Genomic DNA, 23,700 nt, shown 5'->3' on the forward strand with positions numbered 1-23,700 from the left:
ATATATATATATATATATATATGTATATGCCTATGTATATATTCATATCTCCCTATAATTTGTCTTCACTGTACAGCGGATGTGTGTATGCATCTGTTTATGTCTGTTTGTGATGACCGATCACGCAATGAGTCTTCTGTTCAATGGCGGCTTAGGTTTGTTTATTCCATGCCCACACGCATTTTATGATGTCGCTTGTTGTCGACTGCTGTTGTTGCCATATCTGCCCTTTCTGGTTTTACTCTCCAGGGCAACGGGTATCAAAGGATGATGGAAGTTCTATGAAGAGCGTTAAGCGCGTCGCCTGCTACTTGAGCTAGATCGGACATCGACGGCTCGTTTGCTTCATAGGACGGGCAGCAGATATTTTCTTTCCGCTTTATTTCACTTGACGGAATAGTTGTTGTTGTGGTCGTCGTCTGCTAAAAGATCGTCGTTCCGTCCTGTAATATTCCCAGAAGGGGTCGCTGGTCTGCGCGGTGCCGGACTCGCAGCGGGGGCCCACAGTGGGTCCGGACTGTTCACGTCTTGCTGATCCCACACATGCCCCGAAAACCTCCCCAAGATATATTTCTCCCGATTCGATCCAGCTAGATAATATACATGCAGCTAATAGCTAGCAATGGTGGTCAACAACAACAAGCTTTAGCGATTCGTTCTAGTAGCAGCCATAATGATGGTGATGGTACGAGTTGTTTATTGTTGGAACACGTCGTTGTTTTCGTGGTCGATCAATTCCATGAATGAATTCGATCCCCTGATTGATCGACTCACTGTGGCATTTATCACGCTCCTCATTATATATTTACTTTCTTTTTAGCGTTTACATTCGTAAGCCGTTGCCTATCGACTATTTCCGCATGTGCGGCGCAAAATGATCGGGTGCCGCCATGAGCAGATGGGGATGGGGGGGCGGCGGCGGCTCCGAGTGATGGTGCCCTGGCAGTGCCAGGGGGCTAAGGGCCGGACTCATCGGGCTAATTGCCCCCAGGGGCGGCGATGCCATCAGCTGGTGTCCGGTGCCTAGGCCATGCGCGGCCGTTGGCGTCGGAGTTGGTGACGCGTTACCCAATAGGCCGCCCTGCGATTGCGGCTCAGACTGCGAATTCTCGGAGTCGGAGCACGAACCTGATGACGAACCCTTCTTCTCGGAGTTGCCGCCGTTGTGGGTTTTGACGTGCTTAGACAGGTGGTCGGACCTCATGAACCTCTTGTTGCACACAGGGCATGCGAACCTTTTCTCGCCAGTATGTGTTCTTAGATGTCGTTGAAGCTCGTCGCTACGAGTGAAACGCTTACCACAGAACAACCAGTTGCACACAAAAGGACGCTCGCCAGTGTGCCATCTGAGGTGGGCCCGCAAATGCGAGGTCTTGCCGTACACCTTCCCACAGCCGGGGATATGACACGAATGGATATTCTTTTTTCGAAGGTGGGCGCCAGCGGGGCCAAGTCTCTCCGCCTCCTGGCAGTTGGGACAGTCACACGTCGCCCTTCCAGTGTACCTTCGCTGGGACCGCGGGGACGGTACACTGGCCAAAGACGTCACGCCCGTCGACTGCGAGGATAGAAACGAAGAGCCGCTCGTGCCACTGCCAGTGGACACTGATGAGGTCGAGCCGAGAGCGGCGGGGCCTCCTGGCGAACCCAGCATAGTCTTGTACGTGTCTTGCAGGAGCTGGTTACTGGCGGCTGACGATGCCAGAAGGCCGGGTGCAGCGGTCGCCAAAGTCGTACCGAAAGGCGAACCGTAGTCGGATTGAGGGTAACTCGTCGGGAGCTGTGGCGCCATCCCACCCATACTTGATGCGGATACGCCCATGTCAAGGCCGCCCCAGGAAGACGCAGCGTGCATGTCCCACCACGGGGCGGTAGCGCTGGCCGGCGTCGTCGCGGGAGTAGGAACCTCGCTCTTGACCTGTGTCTGACCCACGTGGAAGGGCCACGATTCGTAGGCCGAACGGCCATATAGTTGGCTGGCTGGATGTGATGGATGCCCGGTATGATGGCTGTCCTGACCGGTGCCATGCGAATGATGACTAGACACAACGCTGCTGGCCACGCTCTGTGCAGGATAGAACAGGCTATCAGAATAAGAAGACGGAACTTGGGTTTGCCCCGCAGTGAGAATTCCGCCGCCGCCACCACCACCCCCACCTTGTGAATCAGGCCGACCCGGGGCTGCGGATGGCATGCTGTAACCGCTCGTTGGTGTGTGAGTTCCACCAGGTGAACGTCCAGGCGGCGTAGATAGCGGACTCTGTGACGGCAGTGAATTCGGTGGAGATGCAGGGGCCGGTTGCCCCAGTAAAGTGGCAGCAGAGGTGAGTGGTGCGGGAGCGATTCCAGGCGTTTTCTTCCACGGGTGAAAGCCTTTACCCACGGCAGCGTCTGCCAGTGGTGGGGGGCTCTTTGAGGCCAGTTTGTTGCACTGAGCGGCCAGCATCGCCAAAGGTGTCCCTCCTAGCCGTGGATGCTCCTGTAACAGATCAACGAAAAGAACCACGATTAGCGTCCCATTTGACATCGAAATTGTATAGTATATCGGAAACCTGTACAGCTGTATTGATTAGAGGACGGCAGGCCTACGCAATCTATAAGAATAAATAGCACATCGATCTCTCTATAGCGACGTTAAATAGGCCAGCTAGGACAACTTGTAGAGGGCGCTGTTTGCACAAAAATCAGTCCAAAATGGTCATTAGCGAAGCACACCTGCGAATTTATGGCCCAATGAATACTGGTACATGAGACCGCTCTGCGGATTGAGAACGAATCGTGAAAGATGGCCAATGCAACGAAAAATGATAATAAACCTGTAGCCAGCCAGAGTCCAGACAATGCCCTTTAACAGGGCCGATTCTCCAACTAATTAACCTTTCGAGTACAATGATGAACAACTAAGTTGACGAAGCTCAAGGAACGCGTGTAGTATGCTACACTTCACCTCAGCAACAGCCCTCGTTTATTGGGTTTTTCAGGAAACAGTTACTAGCTTGCTGTGGGTTTTCGACTCATTTTCGATTGTAAAACTGTGTCAGGCGTTTGTGGAAGCTCGCAGCGTTCCGATAAACAAATAACAGGAAACAAAAACAGCGAAATGAATCATAAGCAGTAATCGTCGTAGAAGATATTTTACTTCAAGAAGATAAATTGAAATTTGCATAATGTCGTTTAACATATGGACCAATGCTTGTGACCAACAAGAGTGTAATAATGTTTTAAGAAGGTACGAATAATGACGCTGCGTCGTCTGCTTGCAATTTAGTGATAGATTCATTTATTTCTATTTGTTCCCCGCCGTTTGACGGTGCCCTTTTTCCGATCGTTATTATATCTTGAAGTACCAGCATTAAATGTATGCTAGAACGAATTGTTGTGTGGTCTATGGCCCGAGCCGCAAGTCAGCTCATACGCGACTCTGTTACCAATCCTGCAGTAATCAACCATCAATTACTATAGCTATTGCAGCTGCCGCCGCCGCCGCCGCCGCCGCCATTTTGACCCTGGATAGCTTTCTATTGCGGTCGCGTCGTGACCACTGCCACAGCCCGTACCGGTTCGCTCGTAGTTACAGAAAGGTTGAGCTCGTGCTCCTTCTTTTTTTCCTGTTTACGGCGAACCCGTGAACGCAATCTAAGATTGACGATGGAGTCAATCGCTAACCCAGTCACGCTGCAAACGGATTCCCCATCGTCGAAAGGAGCTTTAGCAAGGGACACTCCTCAGTGTCGGAAAGGACCAAACAATCGCCCAGTAGTGAGTAGTATGCGGTAAGCAACAACAGAGACAACACATCCAGCTGCTGATGTTGGTGCTGTGGGGGAAGGGGGGAAGCAATCCCATTGTCTTCAGCCGCATCAGTCGCCTTTATTGTGCACCTACCGATTCCATCAGCGTCGTGTATTAATGTAGCCAGGTCGGACGCCGCGGGCTTCACGCCCGACAATGTTGGATTGGAAAGCGAAACGCTCGACAAGTACTAAAGCTTTACCTTGGTCATTGGCGTTCGAGCAGCCGCAAACTGCTACGCTGCTGTGACCACCTTTGGACCCCCTGTACCGCCGCGGCCATCATGAAAGCGGGAATCCGATTATGGATATCGCCCTTAGATTGTCCCGTGGGGTCTACGCGCTGCACACAGTGTATCCAGCCTGATTTGGGACCGAAGCGGCCCAGCGCCGGAGCCGAATGTCCACTGAACGGCAGTGTCATTCGGTTGGTAGTGCCGCGCCCAAGAAGCCAAAGTAGTAGTCGTTGTAATGGCCGCTACGAGAGGCGCAAGTATTCTTTCTCCCCATTATCCTTTCGCGGGCACCAGCATCAGTCGGCGCTGCGGTCTGGCAGCGCACTGAAATCCGACAAGAACGAGCTGCCCTCATGATAGAGACACTGACGAGAATGGCGGTGATGTTCATAGCGAAGTACTTTACAATAGAAGATTTAAAGAGTCATGCCCAAGAGGCATGACAATTTCTAGCATTACCGGGACATTTGAACACCACAAAGTGGTCGGTATCGCACGTGGCACAGCGCTGTCAGTTAAATAAGTGTATGTATTTTCAGTGTTTCGCAGTCGAAGCTGCCATCGCGTTAGCTCCGATGTCTGCGTGAAGGACCCGCAATATGTCGTCTGTCGGGAATAAGAGAGAGGCACAATGAGAACGGCAGTGGCGAGAAATAGAATAGCTTACTGATCACAATACTCACGAAGTGCAGGGAGCATTACTGTATAACTAAAGAGCGTAATAACTATCTTCTACCTGCTACTACGTTTCAGGCTGAAATGATCTCTGCTGCGCTGTCTCTATGAGCAGAAGAGTAAACTGGCGAACCAATGCGCGAGTGTCACTATATGTTTCGTCTATGTGTTGTCAACTACACTCGGCCGGATCAGTCCGTGAAGCGGTCAGTAGTTTTTTCTTTTTTTTTTTTTTTCTCTAAATGATTCACAGAGGTATCGTTTACGCGTTGCTTCAACACCTACGCTTTCGTTCTTGCTGAATCCGACAGGGGTCCACACTGTCATTGCTCTCGCTAGTATCGCCATTAACAATGGAGAGTTAGAGCATTTGAGAGAACGCTCAAAGCCAATCGACTGTACTAAACACATCGATTTAAATTTCGTGCATTCTCGTTTCCAAATAGGGTTCATCACTACAATATTGTACAGTATGCACGAATCGATGGCTTGAGCTGCTGTTGGCAACTAGATCCTCTCGCTGAGCGTAGTTTTCGACCCCTCTTCGGTGTTCTCTTATCTAGCCTCGATTCCACTTTCATCGGCTTTTTCTTTGCACAAAGTAAAATTTCTCGATCAGACGTCAATGCAGAACTTTCCCACTAATTCAATAATCAAAGCCATGATGCTGGTAGAAGTTAACCATAAGCACGCATATGGCCTACGGATCTTATTCAATGAGTTGATATATGTATTTCTATCTATCCATGTATGTATGTATGAATGAATACCTCGGTGCATGTGCTCATGCGTATGTGCGGCTGTGTGTGCATTTAACCGTCTGATAGCTATTGTCTCTCTTTCTCACACTTACTCGATGTCGCCAGCCGCGCGCGATATCATGCAGGTCCGAAGCAAGAGCCCCGTCCTCGCCCCCTGTTGGCGAGACTGGGATTATCATAAAGTATGAATGAGCGCAGCTCCAGTGATCCGAACAGCGGCAGACAAAAGCGAAACAAAAAAAAAAACTCTTTACCACTACTGCCAACACCCCCTACTGCCATCGACGCCCCCCCGAAGCTTATTGCGACGCTCTCATGGCAAGGACACACGACCCTCAAATACGGCAGGCGAGAGCATCCGGCCAATCAGCTAGAAGACAGCAAACACCGGCGAAGTGCTGCTCATCGGCCTTTATCGCGCTATCTAAAAGAAGAGATGAACTATCGTTCTTGATTATCGCGGTTGAAGGAGATCGCGGTTGCCGACAAAAGAACACCACTGCTGGGGAGAACGCGACAGCAGTAGCAAAAAAAAGGAAGGATGAGCTAATAGGTATAGTGGACGGCCGCCGTTGACGCTGCTGCCATTGGACTGCCAACCGCAGCAGCATTACAAAGAGCGGAGTGGGCGACGACGAACGAAAGAAGTTGACGAAGAGGTGGTCGCGAACGGATCAACCGTTGCGGGACCGAAAGAAACACTTATCGCTATGGCAACACATTTAGGCTATTCGGTCCCATTTTTTTCCCGAGTCCTGCTCAGCCAGGGCAAGGAAACGCTTCTCAACGACGGGGTGGATTGTCAGCTAGGCTGGATGGTGCTTCGCTGCTTCTACTGTTTCAAATGCTGATGACGATGATGCTAAGAATAATGATGCGGCAACGATGGGAACAAAACCTGTTTATGAAAGTAGCGTATTTGTATGTCTGTATGTGTTTGTGTGTGTGATGTGCACAGTGTTTAAAGGTGTATCAAGGCTTTCGACGCTTCTACAATATATTCGGTATATATGTGGATTACAGACTGGCGTCCAAAGTTGTTGAAGTTTGTTCTTCTTTGTTATTTGGTACTGTAAATTGGCTGTGGAATTTTTCATCTCGTGACTATTTCGTAATGAATTAGCTGCGTACTCAAGTAGCAATTTAGATTAGATAGAATTTAGGAAGAAATAAGATTGTAGAAAAAAAAAAATTGTCGACCATTTCGTTTGCTCAGGCCGAAAGTGACATATAATTCGAATTACTAAGTTCTGTACTACGTTACATCATATCAGTCATGTTTTGAATTCTATTATCAGCAACAGCTGTGGTCATTAGTAGATTTACGCTAATTTATCGAAGTCATGCTTTTATTGAATCGGGCTGACATTCAATCCGATTTATTTAATAAGTCGCTATTTTCCTTGAATACTCATCTCTCTATCCGCAGCTACCCGCCGCCAGACTATTCGGCTATTACTGCCCCACACCCCCTCCTTACAGCGTCCGATACTTTTCCCGTTCGTTTCGATACTATCGCTACTTCACTTTAGTTTTGGTTTTTAGCCATTACAAATCGCGATTTTTTGCGGCCCATTGAGTCAAACCAAAAGAGCCTCTTAGATGCTCCTTCGCAGCTCTGCGCTGCTCTCGTCCGCATACACAGTTGACGGCCTATGATAGGCCCTACTTCCAAGTCTCTGTTCCCTTCGATTTCTCTCCCCTTGATCCGTTGAATACGGCTATTTCTGCCACAAGCAAACGAGCTACGGCTCGTAACCTTGTTAGCCGTTTGGACACGGATCCTTGAAGCAGTGCTTGGCTGGCATCGGGGTTCGAAAGCCAAAGCCTGCTTGTTTGATTCGTCTGTTGTGTACTATGTCGTCCGGGTATTACCTAGGTACAAGGCTTACGGGTGTAGCTACATGAGGAGAACGATGAAGCGGCGATTGAAAACGCCAACTGTCTAAGCTCCCTTTTGTCGTCTCGTGCTGTGATGTTTTTCTGCTTTAACGCGCACCGCACTAACAACCGCTTCTGGTGTGCGTACCGAGAGCACTACAGTGATGCCCAGAAATAAGGTTGCTTGAAGCGAACACACAGCGGTGATCAAGCGCAGAGTAGCGTACTTTTCCAGTTGCGCAGCGGTCGGCCGCAAGGTAAAAAGACTCGCCGGGGCTCAATAACGCTACTAGAATAGGACATTCCCAACAGTGGAGAGCAATAGGGTACGCATGCTGCGCGAGAGAATCACAAGTTGTTACATTGCCGACCGGCGCAACGCTAGCGGTGGCCACTGTGTGGGTACCGGCAGATCAACAGAACAGAACCAACTACAACCGGCAATACAATATGGACGTTGATACCTACTGAATGGTAGGCGGCAAGACTACAGAGAGCAAATAGGCTCGGACGGGCCAACGAACTAACAACAGTACCCTAAACGCCGAAGCATATGTGTAAATGCGCCGGTGTACCCATGCGAGTGTTTGTGTGCAAGTCTGTATTGTATGATGGCGCGCGGGAGACAGTGTGCGACAAGGTACGGCTGCATAGCGACACTACCTATCGGCTTAGAGGGGTAATATATTGTAGTCCTTATTCTTCTCGCTGTATAAATCGCTCACTTTTTTTCTCTCGATTTGACTCGATTGTACGCGATCGTCTAGGGTATGAGCGCATCGATGAAAGAGCTCGTTGTTCTGTTCTGTTGTTGCGGCCAACATCTATAGGCGTGAAAATCCTCAAACACCTCATGAGATAGTGGGTCGAAACAGCCAGTGGAGGATGATGGTGATCGGATGAGGTGAGCAGTCGCTGGTAATCATTAAAGGACCTCGTTGAGAAGAAAGAAAACTCTACGTGTGAAAGAGATTGTTGTTGCGGCAGCGAGCGGCGTTCTGACCATTTTCCGCAGCTTTTTTTTTCACGATGGAAGCGGTTAGTGGGAGTATAAAGCTGCAGCAAGGTTAAGAGGTCCTATTCGCGATACCGCACATTGAGCATTACGATATGAGTAAAACGTTTTCCAGTTTAATTACTCAATTACAATTCGGAAGCAAAGCTTCAAGTCACTGCTAGGAAAAAAAAAAGTCAATTAGTTTACTTGGAATATTTGATGACAGTGCGCCTTCTCAAGATTGTTACCATTGCTGACGCACGCTATATATATTCTCTCTAGCTTTTTAAGTTAATTTTAACTGCTAACAGAAGTAGGATGACGAGTAATTTCGGCACCTATCCGTTTTAGGCACAGTGGTATACGTTAAGTTTCGCCGGTTCACCCTCTCGCAAGCTTTGATGGTCGCTGAAAATGCTCGTACCGCACGGTCGACTGCTCCGTCAGACCACTAATGCAATGATGTATCATCTACTAGACAGCAATAGCAGTTGCGACTGCAACAACAGCCGCGGCATCAAACTCAGTCGAACGATGCTGAACGATTGTAGAGGATTGAGCCACTCCGGATTGATCCGCCGAATAGGAAACAAGCCAACGCGGTAATGCAAGCAGGCCAACAATACTATCGTTTGCAGTCTCTCCCTCTTTCTCTCGTTTCATTTCTCTCAACACCTCAGTGCTTGAAGACCATTGCTCATTCAGGGCCGCTTGATGTGGCTTTTGCAAGGAGCGGCTCGGAGACCAGAGAAGGATCAGCCTTTAGTGTCAGGACAACGACGAGGGGAATGAGGATGATGATGACGCTGGCTACAGCTACAACTATGTAGTTTTATCCAAATCGGGTGGATGGCGACCTCAGAGATCTAATGTTCGGTGGCAATCGACAGTCGTTTGCTGACTGATGCCGAAGCCGATCGACTACGGCCATCCGGGGTCGATCGGAGAAACCTGCGTAGAGTCCTCAGTCGGTCTATTAGCGGTGTTTAGAGGACGCTACTGCTATCACTAGCCGCTCAGAAGTAGCTCGCTCTTTTGGCAGCCACCAGTCTTCAATGCAAAGGAATCCTTCTGAGGTACGAAGTACTGTTTCTACTACCAAATTTATTGCGATGGCTTAGTGCCGCTATATGAATAAGTTATTTTCTACCTTCGCCATTGTGGGGTCACTTGATCAACTGATTAACAGAGCTTCTAGGTGATCGCTAATCACGCAGTTTGAAAATATAGGGATCAGCAAGGACTAATGCAGCCGCCACTAGACAAGCGATAGGCGAAGCTCGATTTTGAGCGACAGGTACTTAACAAATACATTAGGATATATTCGGTAATAAGTTCTTAGAGCATAAATTGAACTTTCAGTTCATTCATGCTATCTCGGGTGTGGTCAGAACAGCAAACTGGTTATACAATAATTTATTTCCGATTTAATTTCTGTTTTAACTATGAACTGTCTCGGCGACATCATCTGGGCTACATACAGGTATCCTTACTGTATAACAATGGTCGTCGTATTTGCGCAAGCGACGACGCTTGCATCCTGTGCATGACCGTCTCGAAAGTACGAGTGCTTCTGCTTTCTAACCTTTTCAGCAGGTTTATTCTAGCGGAACTGCTGAAGCTAAATAAGCACCGCTGGACGCGTAGTAGCTTTTCGTCTAATGACATGAGGTCGAGGCTGTTAATTGTTCAATGGTCGTTTAGTTCTCACCCTCAATTCCCTTCGTGTTATACATCAGGTTTCAAGCAATAGCAGCATCCAATGATAGCCAGTGAAGTAACGATTCAACTTCAAACCTTGTGCTGTTCTGAGCCGTTTCCAATCTCAACTGCACCGTGTTTACCCGGTCGTACTGATCACCATCCGTCACTGATAAGCGAAAGAATCTATACGTGTAATGTACAGCTGTGCAGAGGAACTGCGGATCTCTCGTTGGACGCTTTGTATCGACGCATAACGCAGTATAGTAAATAGTCAATTCGGTTGCCTATACAGTAATAGCAGAAGAACTCTGCGACTGTGCACTTTATGTACATATGCGCAAACAGACAGACGGGCCAAACACATCTACATAGAGTGAGAAGAATACGTGTACCCGCGAGATTGCAGCCCTAGAACTTCGCGCCAGAGAGAGCTAGCTCGATCTATGAAGTTGGACCCTTCATTGACTCACTAGCGAACGAAACAAGACAAGAACTAGCAGTCCTAACGTGAGGTTATGTGGCATGCATCGTATACTAAGAGGTGGGTCTTGACTCCTTCATGTATGGCTGTGTGTGAGTGTCTGTTTATATATATGTTTACATGTTTATGCTAGCAGTCTACGACCTCGCCGTCACCTCACCGTAGTGGCCGTTTGATTCTGTTTGGACTTCGAGTCGTTCCGATGAGTTCGCATGATTGCGTTCGAGTTTGATTGCGCCACGGCGATAGCAGCGGCAGTAATCGAGCCACTATCGTCTATGCCGATGGTGGAGTCTTCTCGTGCGCGGTTACTTTTAGCATTTTCTAGCTATTCGCTGTTTTCATCTTAGCCCTGTTCACTTTTCCGACCTCAGGCAAATGCGTCTGCGCGCTAGAGATCGAGGGACGCGGCTAGGCAATTGCACCAGATCGTTCAGACTCACCAACCAGCTGATCTATCTGTTGTGGCGCTGGCCGGAATCATTAGACTGAGCACCGATTGTCGCATCGATTGCGCGTTCATCAATCTTCACAAGCGCGCATAAGCTAACATACGGGGCAGGCGAGCACAGTAAGACACTTATGTTGTATATAGTAGCGTACACAGAACAAAGTCTGCCTCGGTGTTGAGTGGCATTCAAGCTGTCCGTGAAAACCGTTTGTTAACTTACGGATGGGTGGCTAGTCGACTATATGCATCGAACAATGACAACGTTCGCAGCGATACAACTTAAGCAATCGGCTTGCATATGAACATGAGTTGAAAAAAGGGACTTGGCTGATGATCCCGCTTGGTAATCGTGGTGGTATTCTGTGCGTATCGTGATTTGTCTATATGTATGTAACAAACTAGACATAGCGAAGTGCTGTCTTCACAAGTTGACGTCACAACGGGTTTGGGTCTTTAAAACTGCGTTGGGTACAGACTTATGTGCGTCAAGAGGGTACTAAAACGCCATAAAAAGCGATACCAAATGCCTATAGATGAGTCTATTTTATACCTGCGTGAAACCAACGGAATCGTGGCCCGTCAAACAACAACTCAGTAGATGTTACAATAAATGTTCATGCGAGTGTTAAGTGGTGTAATTTCTAAAAACCTCAGACTTTATAACGCACAACTCGTCATCGGGACGTAAAGATAAATTAACAGGTTATAAACACAAAAAGCTAAAAATACGCAGCTATCTAGTATCCGCTCATGCTATCTGTAGTTATAATTTTCCGTGAGTATGGTCGCCCGCATCTAGCGGGAAGATGCATTCACGCACTAGATCAAATCGCCAAATATACAGGATGCAAGCTTCATCGTTAGCATGGGCAACAGGACAATAACATTGCATAGAGTAACGAATAGAATCCGTTCCTGCGTCAGAGTCATATTCAGCCCAGGTCGATTGATTAACTATCAGATCCACCTTGTCGTTCGTACTCGACGCTACCAAATACAACACTTAGCTTTTTCCCCTATAGAAGTAACATTAGGTCATGCAGCATTTGACGACACTGGGTCCGGTCGCCAGGGGGTCGTCCGCATCTTAGCAAAACACTCGCCTCTACCTCACTAACAGTGGCATCGACACTGTCGATCTATCACGTTACCATAACGTTACTATCATACAGTCATCCGCTTGGGAGCCCTGTTCCCGTGGCTGTGCAATACTCTATTCGGTCTATCGACATTAACAATGGACGACATATTAAGTGGACAAGCAAATGAGCACAAGTCACCGATCGGTCATTGGCCAGACACAGGACTTATGCTCTTGGACTTATGCTATTGTCGTTGATGATAATGACGAAGGATGTTTGCCAACACGGAACGCGTCAACACCGGCCTTGACAGTCTGTTGCACCGGCGGTTATGAAAAGATTGTTGTGAGTGATTGTAGCAGCTACTTATCGAAACCGGCCTGTTATAGACCAGTGAAAACGGAATCACAATAGTGAGGAAATAATACTCTGAGCCGATCGTTCGGTTACCGTCACTGACGAGAAGAACTTCTACAAGTAACAAGGTCGTCAAGTTCGCTTCTTCAAATCTCGGAACGAAAGTAAAATCGAAGCTGAACAGCACAGATAAAATGCTTCGATTTAAGTTCAACGATGCCAATTGGCGCGATCACGAGTGGAAAGTTTTTTTTCGTTAAAAGAGATCCAACAAATATTGGAATAACTTTCTATCAACCCGTGCTAATTTCTGCTGAAATTTCTATGGAGGTTAAACTGTTATTTCGAAACGCTCGAGATATTTCACGCATTAATACCTTATCTAGCTATAGATATACATATACGGTCCTACCTATAGAACCTATAGAAGCAACAGTGAAATGAGAATCATAAGTCGACCATTAACGAAGGCAACAGATCTTCAAAAGCTGCGACTTTCACTTTTACTTGGTCGCCTCCTCGAGCAAGACGGACTATCTATAAAGGGACACCCCCCGCCAGCAATTCCAGTCGGCAAGGTTTAGTTCGTGGCTATCTAACATCATTTACGTAAACAACGACCGACAAATTCGTTGTCGACGAGCTACGTAAGAGAACGGAAAACAATAACAGAGGAGCAACGGCGATCGCAGTAACCACTAAACAAATCTGCACCATTTCCGTACGCGTATGAAATGTCTAGCAAGGATCGATCTATGGATGAAATGACAAAGAGCTCAAATCGAACGTCGCGAACTATCGTAATTTGTAATGTAAAACACTCACATACAGATGAGAACGTCACGCAAACGTACACGGGCCCTAACTCACGACGATTGTCGAGCGACACCGGAGAACCACAGCACCTTGCACCGTTCTACGTCGAGCAATTATTCTTCTTTGAGTTCGTTTTCCTTCAAAAGTTGATGAAGGTCTTTGCTGCTGATGTCGAGGTTGCGTTCGATTAACGTTGTCATCGAATTTCTTCTAACTAATGATTCTGCTGTCCCATCAGAAACACATAAACCCATTCAGTAGTTACCATTGTCACTGTTGTTGTTGTTACGGTTGCTGTCGGCAAATTCGCTTCTATTCCAATGTCTGGTCGAGACCTGCTGTTTTCGTCAAACAACTTGTTCGTCAACGGGTTCAGCTGCCAGCGGTTGTTGTTCATGCCACGGCGTTTTTGCCGGTGCTGCTGCTGCTGCTGCTGCTGCTGCTGGCAGATATCAAGGCTCAGCCGCATGTTGTTGGGCCTTCGCGGCGCGTCTGCCGGCGCCATCTTTCCGTCGCATCCGTTCGTGCGCTTGACGTTGGGCTCGCCGCTCAGCGGCCGTTTTGGCAGCCGTTCCAGCATTCAGCGACGATGTCGCACCGGCCTCACCAGCAGCACCCAGCCGAGGCTGTGTCCGACACGTAAAAGGGGGCGGAGCTTAAGAATAGCCGTTAGGAGGAGGGACTGGGCGGAGCCAGCATAAGTGTGATCGCGCGCCTGTACACAACCATCACCGACGAACACCTCGGCACGCAGTCGACGACGACTCACTCCGCGAGGCACACAAACAACGAAGTGGAGTCGAGACAGACATAGCGGCTGTCAGCGGCATTAGCCACAGAGGCAGAGGGTAACGCGGATGGAGGGTAGTGCTGCCAGCCGCCGCCGCCGCCGCCACGAGCAGCTCCTTACAGAGCCCACAGGCAGCGTGCCGCAAAGGCTCTTGCGAAGCAGACCACCCGACCGGCTGACGGACTTCCATCGTCGCCGCCACATTGGGCCATAGGAGAGCGTACGCGTCAGCCGGACGGAGCTGGGCTGCTTCGGGAAGAGATAGAGGGAGCACCAGCAAAAAGATTGTAATAACGTGCTCGGACAACGGACACCCATCGGTCTCTCGCCACTCGTCCATCTCGCTCTGTCCGTCTGCGTATCACTCTTTCGCCAGCCAGCGAGTTAGCGATGATCCAGTCTGTCGTAGTTGGAAAGAAGGACTCCTCAACGATGATAGTTCTCGGTTGTTGGATGTCGTCTGTTAGCTTTCAGTCAGGACGCGGAGCAACGCAACGCAACGGAGCAAGCAATTGCTGCTTCCGTAGCAGTAGTTGTTGGTGGTTGTTGGCACACGGCAATGCCAGTGCGAGGAGGTGAAACGAAATTAACTCGGATGACCGCTGAGAGAGACCGCTGTAACTGCGGGTCCTGAGCTCAGCGGGGGAAGATTCGGACGAGTGAAATCGAATGACGACGTTCGTGGGTCGTCGATGAGCGCGGTGGACAACGAGAATTAATTTTCAACCCAAATCACTCTGTAACGTTCTAAAAGCTCAGTTGGACGGCCCAACACATGAGAACTATGGATTGAAGCATTATTTGCTGTGGTAGAACACGTTATATTCGAATTTAATCTTAATTCGAATGTTTTTATGGGCCATTTATAAGGGCGACTTTAATACGAAAAAAAAAATAACCAGAGATTAAATGTGTTCCTCCAATGACACTGCTATGCTGGGCATGTCGCAATCAATAATCATAACAGCAATAACCCAAAACTGGGTATAATTGCCATGGTTCGTGATTACATTCATAAATCCTGACCGACATGACTGAAAGTTGGGCAATGCTTTCGAAAGCAGATGCTGTGTGAACTAGTAAATATTTATTTGAGTAGGGTAAGCTACCAAATGTTAGTTAACTAACCGACTGGCTGATAGGGGCGACGATCCGGACGGATCTATATCTATTTGATTTGGCGTGCCAAAACAACGAACTCGCCGACCAAACCACTTATTAGACTCTAACTATATAATGCCCTCGCAGTCACGACCTAGTTTATAGGCATTGACTAGGCAAACGGTTCTCTCCATATATACCGCATATTCAAGAGAATATAGACATGCACATGTGGCAAGCGCATACGTTTCTTCCCATTTATGATGGCTTGTTAAAATTCGAATATGGTTTATTGTCTAACAATAGTGGCGTTGTCCTAGCGAGCAAAAATGTACGCCTAAGGCCTGTTATATAAAATCGCAACGGGAACAAATAAAAAATTTCCGTTTCTACCTCTGCTACTAGAACAAATCGTGCTAACAGCAAATTGCTTATCTAATAAACAATAATATTAATAATTAGTATTATTAATTCACTATTATTAACTTTACGGGCCCATGGGTCGCCATAAATGTATTAGTTTTTTTAGTAACACAGTGCTTTTGGTATTTTTTTTGTTTCCGCGTACGCCTGCTTGTTGGCTAGGGTGACTGGCCTATCATTTAACCTATGCTGATCGAAACGTTACGGCTCTAGCGAGAACCCTCGGAACTTTCTTATTACGATTATATTGTATTGTTATTACTATCATTACTGTTAGCAGTAATAACAGCAACGAGCAATTACATGTGCTTTCTTGGATCCCACCGACTCTGCCCCATTCCTTCTTCTGCTGCCCTCTTCCTTGCCGCCGCCGCCGCCGCCGGCGCCGCTGCAACAGTCAAAAAGTTATCGGCGCACGTAACGATTCTCTATTGCTTTCATCACTGTTACTGATGCACAGTCTGACCGTTGTGGCCATCAGTGACAACAGGCGCCACCGACTGTTGGCATTGGCCCATGTTGTTTGTTGGCTTCTGTTCTACGCGACAATGGACCCAACGACGGAATGACAAATCAAGTTCTCCAGATGAATGCAGAACGCTTATTCTTGAGCGGCCGAACGGCGTGAGAGTCGATCGGCGAGCAAGAAAGTCGCGTTTACACGAAGAAAAAGAAATAGATAAAAAGCGAGCGAGAGATGGTGAAACGGGCATAGACATATGTGGAGAGGCAAAACACCGCTAAATGGAGCTGACTTTCCATTAGATGAGACAATTCCTAGTTCCACAGATACCCAGCCAAATGGGCACGGACTTACGGCAAGAGAGAAATCTACGCAAGAACAGCAAAAAAAAACGAATTATATTTAATAGGCTACTAAATATAATGAATACGGTACCTACTGTGTTGTCAATAGTTGACCTGTCGATTCGTTTGGCAGTAGCTTTATCCGATAGCGAGACAGGTCAGCATCGTAGGATAGATGCAAACTCGATCATTAAAACAGACGAGAACAGAGTGAGATTATTTTTGGGTAGCGGCGTATACATCCGATCAGAATAGTATAATTAACAAAAGATCATACGTGAAATCATTTTCTGATGGTGACATATTGTACAAACAGATAAATCAACAAAGCTAAATCTTATCTATAGATGTTTGTGTATTGTAAAAACTATATCAGCGCTTTGTAAAACAACACTTGTACATTGGTTATAAGAAAAGTCGCTCTATGAACGCTCTGAAAGTGCGTTGAAAACTCAGGCTCGTTAAAAAAACTGCGTCTTGCAACGTAAAGATAGGCTATAGCAGAATATATCGATGCTTCGAATCCCTAGCTACTACAGGTAGCCACAGCCTAACGAGTCCTTAGCTGACAAATGCATTTGACTTCAAAAAACATATTATGCTTTCACAAAACCCATTTAGGGTAGAACTTATTACTCTTTGAAGTACAACAATCACGCAGGCCTCTAAACTTTTCCCTGTCTTCAAAACACGATAAACCTACTGCTCAGTACGCTTGCTGCTGCATAGACATAGGTTAGAATTTCTCTGCGAAGTCTACCGATTCAGTCGCGTGCTTCAAATCTTTACTCTCTACTAGCCTTGCTGTCTCTAGCTCGATATAAAATCCAATAGTTCAAGACGAGAGAAGGCCATCATGCCTACGAGCACCTTTGATAAGGTCACGACTCCACGCGATATTGCCCGCGCGTCCCAGTCCCCTTGTCACCCCTGAAAACTAATCACCTACGCACACATGGAACACTGCGTCTAACAGCTCGCTGGCATAGGGCAGACGGCGTCTCTGTTCTCGTTCGGCCTCTGATTCGTGGTGCTATATAGTACTAGACGGCCAGGAGGGGTAATAACCAGCTTAGAAACCTCTGAGAAGGTGGTAATACTTTCGGCTACGTAATGATAGCCTGTAAGTTCCTGCTCTCTTTCTCGGTGTGTTTGTTTGGCGCGCACGGGCTGGGAGATTTATATCAGAAGCAAGGATCTCCATCTTCTAGGTGGATAGTAAGTTCCATACGGTGTCTCCAAAACCTTGATGTCAATAAACGGTGGCGTCTGTCTTTTAACCGGCGTAAAAAGGAAAAGTGGTTCTATCTCTACCTAGGGGGCATATCATTTGGTAGGCGAGGGCGTAGGGGCACGGCAAGCAAGCGGAAAAGAAACTACTTGAATGACACGTCAACAAGAAAGAAGTAACACGTTCGTATATCCAGGCATTTGTGTCTATACTGCATACTATTTTGCCTACCTGAACGCTCCAAGGCTGCTCGAACATCATGTCGTACATCGTTGAGATGTTTCCTGCCTGCGGGGCAATTACTTCCGCTCGTATAACCTTTATCACCACAGCTTCTACGAGGAGCCGTTAAGGGGTCTGTCGTTTTTTTTGCAACGCTTCACAGTTTGCCATGCGATGTGACAGAGGTTAAGTCTACGATACTCTCGCTTCAGCCTTTACCTTCTAGTCTATTGCCGTCGTGGTGTCAGACGACCACAACAGCGGCCGTTGATGCCGGACGTGCCGCCCCAATCCGTTAGGACGCTAAAATAACTTGAGGCAGCTAGAATGTTAACGACCGTATTGGTAATCGTTTAGTCTACAGCTAAATCCAGCATGAACGCGTCGTTGCGGCCTTGTCATATATTCGCCAATGGCTGTCGCAACGTTGAACGGTAGTCACTCACACAGGTTTTCACATTTGAAGACTCTCGTGTGCACACAGCTACTTCAAACACAAACAAACGCACACAATTCGACTGAGAATAAAAAATCGCTCTGCGGTCGTCAAAAAATTTTTTTGTATTTCCTCGATTGGTGTTTAATGTGGCACGAGCACACTTCTTAACTTCAGCGTAATACTCAAATGGTTCTTCTTAACCACTTCTGCAAGCGTCAGTTCTCATCGAGTTGACCGTGGAAGCGAAAACGATTACGCTCTTTCAGGTAATGTCTCTCGATTCTGTGAAGGATGAACAACAAACTAGCCGCTGATGTACTGTGATGACGCAGATAATTTTTGCGGCGGTCGAACGGTAAAATTTACACTTTTTTTTTAATGTCGGCACGCCCACGGGTGTTTTTTTGTGGGCGCACGTTTTCGGTTTGTTATATGTACGCCACCGTTTCGGTGGATGTTACGCTGTTGTCTACTGCAAACTTTTGCGCTACGAGGTTAGTTTCGCGTTCATCTGGCTATCGCGCAATCTAGTCGCAACAACCTCCTGTTGTTGCGCCTTTCTCGTGTCTACGGGTTCTAACCCTGGCCGAGAGTCAGCTAAAGCCATATACATGTTTGCCGGGTTGTCCTCCTCTCCCAAAGCAGACAGTCGACTCCGCCCACTTGAGAGGGCTCTCCTCGAGAGCGCCTGCCGCCGCCAACGCAGGCTCCAGCACTCTCTCCGCGTTGGTTGGGTCGTTGCCGGGGGGGGGGGGGGGGGGTAGCGCTACGTCTTTCATCTCTTGGGGTAGGAGAAAAGAGTTTCGGACTGCCGCGACAGGGGCTTCGACTGCTGGGACTGCTCCTGCGGCAGCAGAGGCAGCTTAAGCTGCGTCCCGGCTCCGACCTGGGTCGCTTGTTCGTCGGGAGTTGCTGGCTACTGGTTGAGCTGCCGGAGTGAGACGACGCGAAAAGCGGCAAAGAAGGTTCTAGCTAGCGAGCAAATGGGCGAAAACGGCCGGGAAAAGATTGCTAGAGGCTCGCAACTTGTGGAAGTGCTGCTGCTGCCACTGGAGTAAGGCATCGCGGCATTACAGCAGCACCTACAAATGTCCAACAGAACCTGCCTAAAAAAAACGTTGCCAAGGGATCTGGAAAGGACTTCCTTATTGAAATCGCAGCTGTAACAAACTCTGAAGGGACTAGTTCTGCTGTGAAGATCCTATATGAACTTGTGCTATCAGCCGTTGCATTACTGGGCTAATTTTCAAGATCAGCATGCTTCACACAACTACGCGCAGTCACAATTCGAAAATGTGATCCCACAATAGAGCGGAATGATGACGTTATATTCCGTTTCTCTCTGTCTCTCTCTTGCTCTTTCTTTAATTTCCGATTTGTGTCTTTACCAGCAAGCAGAGCATTGCTAGATGCAAGTAAGGGACGAGAAGATCTAAAGATATGGAATTAAACAACAGATGGAGCCAGGCTAGACAAGCCGAAAAATCTAGGCACGTATGGGACGTGGATGCATCGACTAGGTTTAGTCGTTTGATGTTAGCCTCCCCGTGCTATGAAGGGGTAGCTTGTCAAGGGAAGGGGCGGAAGGGGCTTGGTTGGTCTGATGCCGGTGGTGGTGGGGCTAGTAATTGCGGTGGACGAGGGTTGCTCAGCCGGCAGGGAGAACGGCGAACAAGCTCACAGGAGACTAGGGAAAAGAGTCAAAGAGAAGAAAGCCGAGGTTGAGTTGACTAGAGGAACCCTCTGCAACGACCGACACTAATGAAATGATGGCTACCTCACCACAGCCAACCAACTAGAGGAGACAGGCCCCATCGCAAAACGCATTCGGTACGGCCCACCATGGCAGGATCTTCTAGACCTGACGGTAAGTCGTTATGCCGGAGGACCCGAAGCTTTGGACGCACTCTTGCTTGGCTATGTTCAGAACAGCGTAAAGCATCAGGGAGACATTTAAAATAGGCGGGGGAGCGAAGGCAAGCTACTCTTGTATTTCAGACGAAACTGGCAAACGTTAAAGTATGTTGGCTAATAGTCAAAAAAATCTAGAGTAGCTAATGAGTTAGAAGAAGGAATTGATCATTTATAACATACATCAACGTAGGGTTAAAATCACAGCGTTGCTGTTTTATCTCTGTGGATCCCGGTATGCCTTAATGGGTGAAATAGATTTCACTCATTTTGCTATAAAAATCGCTCAAATGGTTACATATTTCGTAATCGTGCTATGTATATGTACGTTAAAGTTTGCATAAACCTTCGTGGTAGTGGGCATGCGATCATTCACCATTACTCTTATTATAAGGACACCATTGTTTTCTAGAACAACACAGTCAACCCATGACGGTGCAAAGCAGTGCTTCTGGCCGAAGGTCTACGTTATTGCTAGTTTTCATGCGGCTTTCAAAAAGGTCCAAAATCACGGCTATGGGCGAAAATTGAAGGTCCCTGATAAAAATCATCGAAATGACTCAAAAAGCCATTTTGAATATAGGAACCACCGATTGTTTTAGTAGGGATATTAATGAACTGTTGAAACTTACTTGAGCGACACTTCAATAACTTAAGAATTATAAGACGAAATCCGAGTTTATATGTCCTATCCAGTGTTATATATATATATATATATATATATATATACACACATATACAATTCAAATTGTTCCTTGTTTCATTTTTAAGCATTTTGGCTCATTAAATAATTTCGTTCGAACTTTGTAATACATTTCACTTTATATCATTAGGTCATAATTTGTGTTTATAACTAACGCACATCTCACTTTACTGTTATCGCTCTCGTTATTTTTCTAGGAGGATCGTCGTCACTTATGCCACCAACTATCGATAGCAACAAGAGACAAAAATTAACTACCGGCATAATTTATCTGCATTCTCGTGACAAATTACGATGCAAAGAGGACACTTCTCCCAGCTACCGCTTACGACAAGCCGATAGCACCATGGTGCAATTTTGACGCATTACGAACAGAACCAACATTCGCGCGGTCGCCACTGCCGCCACAACACCATGTCTTTCCCGATAACGACGACGACGATGATGATGAGAGCCTCGACGAGAACAGCTTCCGCTTCTGCCATTCGTCATCGCTTATTGCGGCCGCATTGGCTAACAATCGCAATGAGATGGGCGTAGTGAATTGCGCGTTGAATCTGTTCGTTTGTTTGCAAAGCCGTCCTAACGAGTCCTGCACTGCTGCGACCGAAACGTCTGTGGCCACCGCGCTCCCGTACCGTAACCACTGCTACCATAATAATGTTAGGGCAAAACACCAGCGTATCTGTGCTGTGAAGAAAATCAGGAAGGCTCAGTAGACATAGGGCATGAGGTAATGCGAGGCGAAACCAGCCGCGACGAATGATTTGACCGGCTCAGAGGACGCTGATGGGCGGGTATGTGCAATTTGCTTTGTCATGGATCTAAATACTACAAGCACCACGGCTGATGCGAGGAGAATTTACGCGCGAGAACCCGTTACAACCTACTTTATCGTCATGATAACAATAACGGCTGCAGGAATAGCAGCCGCGACTGTTAGCGAGGCAAGACGAGTTATCCGTTGGCCTCATTCGTGTCAAAGATGTATCTGCAGCAACAAGATTCACATGCAGACTTGTACAAACAGGGTATCCTGACAACTGCTCGTCTGCAAAATACGCTTTCGGCGACTTTGTGTAAAGATGCCAACTGATCGTTTATGCAATAGCCCTCTTCTGTTTGATTCTTTGCCACTTTATACCATTCTAGCTATGTGTGCGTTGTTTTGTATATCTGAGCCATGCTAAAAATCAGTTGGTACGGTAAAGCCGTACAACAAAAGCCGACGTGCGCGTGAGGAGAGTCGACAAAACAGTTCACGGCGCCGGTCAATGTACAGTGCAGAAAATAACGATTACAAGCTGGACAGTAACTATAATTAGTTTGGATATAGTAGTGATAGATATCGCCCTACTACCCGCGCTACCCGACTTTCTATTTCTATCTGCAGGACCATTTCTGCCACTGCGGGTTTGCTTGCAAGCTGCTTGCCGCTATCGTGGCTTCGATTAAATGCTCGCAAGCTCAGAACAGGGATTCGTCTCAGATTATTTAGCTCTGAAAAAGACAATGTCACGAACGTGTTCAACGAAATCCAGTAGAAAACAAAGTTCGAGTGCGGTTAAAGAGAAAGCTCTGCCACTCACAGGCGAACGATTAGATACGCCACTAAAACCCCCTTTTTTTCAGTGACAAGGCGATATAGAAGGCGCTAAAAAGGAACGGTGGGAAAAGCAAAAAGCAGTATCAATTCCTTCAATAGCAAACGCCGGTAATGATCGTTGAATTTGTTGTTGTTACTGATGTTGACGTTGCCATATCACAATAGAAAAAGCAGTACCTGAAATTTTTTATTGGTTGGTTAACACGCGACCGATGCGGGTCAACACGAGCGGAGTGGCCATGCTGTAAAGATATCCGTAGGAGTTTATAAGGGATCCACTGCAATAGCAACATTAGATCTGGTACCTCGGCCGCGGTCGGCGGTCGACCAAGTCGGAAAAGTGTGCAGCAGTACCAAAACTCGATTGTAAGAGAAAAAAATACAAGAATCCTCATTTTAGGTCTTCACACAAACGTCTCTTGGATGTTGCTAGATGACAGACAGACTGGATAAGCTTGGGTGTATAGAACATTTCTAATGCTACCGTGGAGCCACATATTTAAGTTGATGTTTTCAGTGTCATCTCATGTTAAAGCTAAGGTACTAATGTACTAACAAAACTCCGCTAATTTCTACTTATGCCAGCTCAAGCATTACGCACGAAGTATATCTACTGACCATAACATAGTCCATCATGAAAACGTTAAAATTCCCTTTATACATTTGTGGTGCAAGCGTCCTCAATCTCCGAGACGCTTTAATAGTAAATATCGCTGCCAACTATGATCCTATGCGCGACCCCGCGCGTCGTCGTCTCGAGACATGCATCGAGCTTTTCTTGATTATTTCCGTTACTTTTCCTCTTTCCACTTTAAATCTTCATCAATCACAGATTAAATCGAGTCGTCTAACACCAGCTCGAAGTCTGATGATCACAAGAAGTAAGTCAGATTACGGCAACCTAGTACGACTCTATAGTCAGATATTGATGCCACGATCATATTCTGAAAATAGACGCCCAGGAGTTGGAGGTGCCCCTAGATGCCATTGCTCATTCACCGAGTTGGCATGCTACCACTACGTTTGTATGGGGTAGAAGCCGGCATCGTTCGTAGAGCTTGAATCCGAGAGTTAGAGATAAAAAGAGAGAGAGAGAGAGAGAGCGTGAGTGTGTGACAGTGTTTTTCGTCAGATCTTCTCCAGATCACCCTCTGTTTTTGGGACTACCCAATACTCTTCATTATTGGAGGGTACGCGGTATCGCTAACTGATGCCAGCGCTCGGCGACTAGAAGG

General features: G+C 47.2%; 1 protein-coding gene across 1 annotated transcript; it reads right to left on the bottom strand.

The window, feature by feature from the left end:
* Positions 1-34: 34 nt before the first annotated feature.
* LOC147753529 (transcription factor Sp9-like) lies at positions 35-2,461 on the bottom strand. The gene has a single exon (XM_022832789.2). The coding sequence runs from the start codon at positions 2,444-2,446 to the stop codon at positions 851-853; it is 1,596 nt and encodes a 531-aa protein (XP_022688524.1). The 5' UTR covers positions 2,447-2,461; the 3' UTR covers positions 35-850.
* Between the last annotated feature and the right edge of the window lie 21,239 nt (positions 2,462-23,700).

Source organism: Varroa jacobsoni, unplaced genomic scaffold (assembly GCF_002532875.2).
Source record: "Varroa jacobsoni isolate VJ856 unplaced genomic scaffold, vjacob_1.0 scaffold_411, whole genome shotgun sequence".
Lineage (NCBI taxonomy): Eukaryota > Metazoa > Arthropoda > Arachnida > Mesostigmata > Varroidae > Varroa > Varroa jacobsoni.